A 6,346-nucleotide genomic window follows, 5' to 3' on the forward strand; every position below is an offset into this window, starting at 1 on the left:
TAAGTTTAAGAAACAAGAAGTCAATTTAAGGCAAAAATCTCCCCCTGTTAATGCTTTCACATACTCTCCCATTACCCACCACACTAGCACAGGGGCACACTGCCTTTCAAGGAACCCTCTCCCTAAAAATTATATGAGTAAAACAATGCTACCATGCTGACGCAGATATATGCTAACGAGCAGACCAATGGGAGGGAATAATTCAATTTCATATGCTTCACTTTCAATATTGCACTGCTGATCTTTACTACCTTTTCTTCCAATATAGTTTCTCCAAGCTATTTTGTGCTTATAAAACACGTCTGATTCAGCCATCCAACCTTGGAAATTTCAGGATCTATAAAAATTTCGGCTGGCAACCCAAACAGCTATCTACTTTAATCCAGGCTCAGAAAAGGAAATGCAAAACACTGGCACTGCCCTTGCATTTAAATATCTTCACACCATTTCTTTAATCATCCAAAACAGTAGATAAAAGTAGTAACTTTCAGGAATGAATAGATTAGATAGAGGGAATCGGTTTTGGCATGAAACTACAAGAGAGACCTTTGGTTGGTCAGTCACCCTCGTTGCCTATGCTCCACATGAATAGTCAAGAGAGCATCAGCCATACAAATTGAAAAAATAGTTAGTATAGGGTCATCATGCTATGCCCTGGAGTACATAGAAGAGGGTAATCTATTGATTAATTAATCAACTGAAACTAAAATTTGAAATAAGGTACATGCTTATTGACCAAAATGTCAAGGAAGGTGCACAAATACCAGTTGAAGGAGTCGAATATGAATTTAACATATTCAGAAACCTGAGCTAGCAATCAATATTTTGTAACAGAGCAGCAGGTGAGACATTGCTTACTTGGGAAACATACTTTTATCTGTATCTATCCATTGAGCGACGGCAGTTCACATGTTCTGACACATTATAGGGTTGATTCTTTATCCTTCCTTGTCTCCTCTGCTTTCTACTAACCATTTTTTGGAGAGAAGAAATGAAGGCAGCTGAAGCCTGAAAGAGTGTGTACTTGATTCTAGCAGATGTATCACTTCATTATTAAATGTATTACAGTTCAGATAGCGGATTTGAAGAAAAGAAATGATGATATCGGTGCTACAATAAATTATGCACCTCGTGTAGCTCTGCAAGGATCCTATTTACAAACTCAAATGTAGGCTCTCAGATTTGCCTGAGATGCCCTAAAAATCTTAACTATACCGTGGGGCCGGAATCTTAATCTCTTCCACCTGCTTCTTACTAGGGAAGGATGCAATCCCAAAATATGCTCCGCCATAAAATCATGCCTCGTCAGAATGCCTACGACCGGTGATATCTGCATTATAACAGTGAAGCAGTAACAGCAATTAGACAAAGAAATGACCACTATGCAAAGGCAAAGTTAATCCACAAGATCAACAGTGACATAAGGTCATATAGATGAAAGAGACATTACTTATAAAGTATGAATACCACTAGCACGGTAGTGCACTTGTCCACATCAAGCGGTGGAACCCATGGGATCGACAGAAGTGGAAGTCTTTGGGTGGTAGCAAATTTAAATTTTTCCCTAACTGCTATCCATTTCTTTCTGTTTGAGACAGATAAACTAGATATTGTGGAAGCAACATAGAAGGCACTCGTATGTGATAGGTGCATTGAATTTTTTTTTTTTTTGCCTATGGTTTTCTCAGATTATCTCATCTTTAAATAGCAGAATTCATTATAAAGTAAAACAAATCAGACAGGATCACTTACACTAGAGCCCTTGGGCACCACCAACAGGTGCCTCAGGCCAACTTCCCGGAAGAGTATGAGAGCCTTTGCAAGTGACATTGTCTCTACGACTGTATAGGGTGAAGCATTCGTAAACGGATGTAAATCTACAAACATCTCCATATCTTCCACCGTCAATTCTATATCTTCTATCTTGTCACTATTACCTGAACCCCTCTTTGCAAAATCATCAGCAGAGAACAGCTTTGTGGCATCAATTCCTGTAGGGACATGTGTAGGCAAGAAAGATTTCTTCTTTAACAACAGAATAAGGTGGGTGCGGAGGATTAGACCATGCAATAGCGGGGAATCTGAAACTGGAGGTTCATCAATAACAGGGAACCCATTATGTCTTGTGGTTTTTAGGATGTGCACTATATTGCTGACCTTTTCAATGCCATTGAAGACCTGAAGTGGCCCTGTGACAACATCGCTAACTGACAATTGCCTCATGTATGGCTCTGCATGAGTTTCTAGGTAAGGAAGCCCTTTCAACTTCATAATAAGGTCATAAATATTGCCATTGAAAGTGTCAGCTACAGTCTTTGAAACAAGAAGAACCAGCATCATCAGGGGCAGCAATAGTAGATTATTTGTCAGTTCCAAGAGAATAACACACAAGGACACAGTCATCCTCATTGATCCACCAAGAAGGGAAGCAGAACCCAACACAGCAAAGAGGCCATGGTTGAGATTCGAGTGTGTATCCAACAGCATTCCAACAAGGCGCCCATAACCTGCCCCTGTCACAATTACAGGTACAAACAGACCCGAAGGAGCCACAACCCCATAACTCAAGATACCAAGAAAATAGCAAGTTACAAAGAAGATGATGATTGACAAGGGCTGGAATTCACTGTCTGTGTTCTTGCTGAAAAGGTTTCTAATTGCATCATCATTAGTGTTGAAGAACAGGCTGGCGAGGTCATTGTAATGACCTGGAGGACATTGGAACTTCTTGTAGTTACCTGACCTTCCAATTGTTGGGCATTCTTCTGATCTGTCAGCCGGGCAAGGTCGGCAAGATGCAAGCCACGGTAATAGAAATAGACAACAGGACGTAAATATGGAGATTAAGCAAGCAAGAAATATTTTGTAAGCATGTCCTTTCCTGGAAGATGGACAAACATCACAATGAGTTCAAAATTTTATTTTGGATGCCTAAGTCATGGTTTAGGTAGAGTTAATGCTCACTCATTGATTAGATTGTAAATTCGGAGGACCTTCTGCAGAATAAAATTATAGAAACTTCCCAATATGCCCCCAATAACTCCAAGTAGTAGAACAGCAGGTACGTCTGAAAGGTGATATGAAACATGTTCTGAGGTCACATCATACATTATGAGCCCTCCTTTACCAAATAAGCCACACTTGCCACTGTTACAAATGTCAATCAGAGCACGGAGAACAATAGCAACCACAGCTGTCGTGAAGAATGCTCTCCAAAGAAGGGCACTTCTCCACCTGCAGGAAATTTTTTGTTAAAGTTGAACGCATTGCCAAGACATAACGTGCATGCCAAAAGATTCATAAAAGCATGATAGCAAGGAACTGAACAAACTAGCTGACACAGTAACAGTGAGAAATTTAGAGGGCATATACTAATCGCAAAAAAGAGGAGAAAAAGAAACAGTTGGGAAGTATGTACCAACTTCTAGAACAAGAAGAATAGCAGGACAATTCTTCCTAGAGGAATACTACACCAGAAAACACCGTACTAGTCAGCAATAATAAGAAATATGTCATTTTCTTCAGTGATCATCTGATAGGGAGCGCATTACCAAAAAAACTGGATATATGTGGATGATAACAATGTGTCACATAGAGATCCATATACTACAGAGTACTTAACATAGGAAGATCCCTTATTCTTAACAGTTTTCTGGCTCCGTTAACATGTATTGATGTGGGTACGGTTGAGCCATCCAAACGTGGCACGGTTGCACAGATATATGTTTATTTGACAAAGGAGGAGAAGAGGTCCCCGTGTCTATCCTCGTTATGCAGATTGCTATTTTAATACCACATCCTCTAACGTAAATGATCTTCCCAATCTAGGAAAAGCAGATATACCATGAAAGAATGAACAAATAACTGAAGATTTAATAAAGGCAATACCATGATGCCATTTCTTCAAAAGCAAACAATACACCGCCAACAGGTGCACGGAAAGCAGCAGCAATTCCAGCGGCTGATCCACATGTTACAAGATCACGCCTATCTCTGTCATTCTTGAAGAAACGTAGCCATCTCCATGTCAAACCATATTTCTTGGACCCACCCTGACCTAGTAATGCCGCAATACATGCACCAGTATGCACCATGGGTCCTGCCTTTCCCACATTTAGAGACGAAGATACGGCTGTAATGCTACCAATAATCTGTAATATAAGTTAAAGTTTCAGTCATTCAGCTTTTCAATAGTCTCATACAAAAGCATGTGCTTCTTTTGGATAAAACAGAAGCAAAACCAGCACTGCACAGAAAATTTTGACAAAGTTTGTCACCCAAAGCACTCCAGGTCAGCGAAAACTGGCAACCAAAACTTTCATTCAATTAAGACTTGATTTTTCTATGAACAGAATTTCATGATATCTATAAAAAATGCCTATGAAAAATGAAAATCTAAGAGAAATATCTGAAGGATTTTTTCAATGCCTTCTGTGCAAGGAAAATGGAGGCTGAAAGCAAGAATAACTTTGCATTTGAATAAGGGGTATAGAACTTCAAAATGAGATTGAATCCACTCTAAACACACCCAAATCAGTATTCGGAATCACAGATAAGACCATTGCATCACATAGTCTTTCAAGAACAAGCATCTATATATCTTAGTTGGAAGAAAATCATCCTTTCGTGTTACTGGCTCAAAGCTGAAACAAATTATTTCAGACATGACAAAAACCACAGTATAGGCACTTTTAAATTCTAATTAGGGAAAGATTACATTCTGCAGGGGATTGGGAACCATCTTCAAATTGCCACAGCAAAAACGTCTTATCAGTATAAAACATCACATAGTTGAGTAGCAGTCAAATTTTGGCCCAAAAGCGCAGGCCATACCCACTAAGTGAGCAGGCATCTCCATGCCATTCATCTGGTTACGTGCACCTCGTCACAGCAGATCTTCTCAACATGCCAAAACTTGCATTTGGTGAAAGTATCTTTCTCACATTTAAATTGCATAAATTTCCAATGATTTGATAAAAATAAAAAACCAGGACCAGAAAATAATTCCAGCGAACACAAAGAACTAACTCTAAGGCGCCTCAAAATCAAACCTTTACGAACAGAGTTCGCTTAGACAGGATTCCTGGAGCATCCACACCGTTCAAATAAGCCTTAACTTCAGGTATACCCGAACCAGCTGCTGCAGGCGCTAGAAAAGTTGTAATTATGGATGAAAACAGAATGAGAACGAAGTTGCAAATTGCGAAAACCGCAAAAGCCATCGCGTACCTGCCCAAATTTTCAACAACCTATCGATCAGGGAAAAGAAAGTAAGAAAAAAAAATACTAAAACTGAGATAGAGAAATTAAAAACGGAATTTAGTTAGATATGAGAAAGATAACACTAACTTACCTATGCTCCAACATCATATTCGATGTGATGACAAACTTCATTCCGGCAACATTCTCGACGGCGAGGTTATTGAAGAATCCGACAAGGCCGGCAAGAATCCCTATAATTAAACAAAGTATCCATTTCATGAATATATACTGAAAAATCTGGACCCTGTCGCGGCTCCTCCAATCCTGCTTGAAGAAATCATTCTCAATCAACCTGCAATTTACATAAACAACTCACAAATCAAGAATCATATCCACAAAGCCGAAAAAGAAAAAAACTGTGGAGATTTCAGCGAAAACTCACTCGTAGTCCAAGCTCTCGACGGGGCAAACGTTGGAGCCCACAATTGCAACCTGAGAAGTGGCGTTGGAGGTGGATCGACGAAGCTGTACATGGTTCTGAATCTCTAGCAGAGGCTGAATCTGAGGCAGATCTTCTTCTTCTTCTCCTCTTCCATCTATCGCCATGCTTGGGGTTTCAAACTTTTCCACTTCGACTTCAGAGAAAAAAAATCTTCAAATCGAAATCAAACTCTCTACAGAAGGAGAAGAAAGAAAGAAGCCTTTGTTTTCTCAATGAGTGGAGCAGATGCTTCAGCTGTGTAACATTTATCTTCTATACTCAAACTTCAGCTACTTCCTAGAGAGGAGAGAGAAGGGCAGAGCCGTCGAGAAACTGCCCAGCTGCCCAAGTTTTCTCCAACAGCGGTCTTTTTTCTTTCGTAGTCAAATATTACTTAAAACAAACGAATAGGATCCGTTAGATTCAAGAGATCTCAATCTAAAGGATTGTGTTTCGAGTAGTATAATCAATAAGTTGTAAGCGGTAAATCTTTATCAAAGTGATAACGGACACTGATACGGCGGGGAGTTTTTGAACGGAAAGTGGTGACGTCCCGATGGATTTTCGTGAACCAATCAGAATCCGCTTCATGTCGCCTTGTGTTAAGTGTAACTGTCTTAGTTGGGGACTTTTGGATCACGTAACCTCTAACCCCAAAATCCA

The 6,346-nt window shown here is 39.8% G+C and overlaps 1 protein-coding gene across 2 annotated transcripts; it reads right to left on the reverse strand.

Annotated features, from left to right (window-relative positions):
- Nucleotides 1–1,017: 1,017 nt before the first annotated feature.
- Nucleotides 1,018–6,046, reverse strand: LOC122091866 (putative chloride channel-like protein CLC-g). Of its 2 annotated transcripts, XM_042662078.1 has the most exons (8): nt 5,645–6,046; nt 5,354–5,554; nt 5,230–5,249; nt 5,052–5,140; nt 3,889–4,151; nt 2,965–3,234; nt 1,753–2,881; nt 1,018–1,330 (listed from the first exon to the last, which is right to left on the reverse strand). In XM_042662078.1, exons 1-8 carry the CDS (start codon nt 5,806–5,808, stop codon nt 1,163–1,165), a joined length of 2,304 nt encoding a protein of 767 aa, XP_042518012.1. In that variant the 5' UTR covers nt 5,809–6,046; the 3' UTR covers nt 1,018–1,162. The 2 variants fall into 2 exon arrangements, with proteins under 2 accessions (XP_042518012.1, XP_042518001.1); XM_042662067.1 differs by lacking the exon at nt 5,230–5,249 and having other exon boundaries at nt 5,052–5,229; nt 5,645–6,045.
- Nucleotides 6,047–6,346: the final 300 nt, after the last annotated feature.

Source organism: Macadamia integrifolia, chromosome 2, assembly GCF_013358625.1.
Source record: "Macadamia integrifolia cultivar HAES 741 chromosome 2, SCU_Mint_v3, whole genome shotgun sequence".
In the NCBI taxonomy this organism is placed as follows: domain Eukaryota; kingdom Viridiplantae; phylum Streptophyta; class Magnoliopsida; order Proteales; family Proteaceae; genus Macadamia; species Macadamia integrifolia.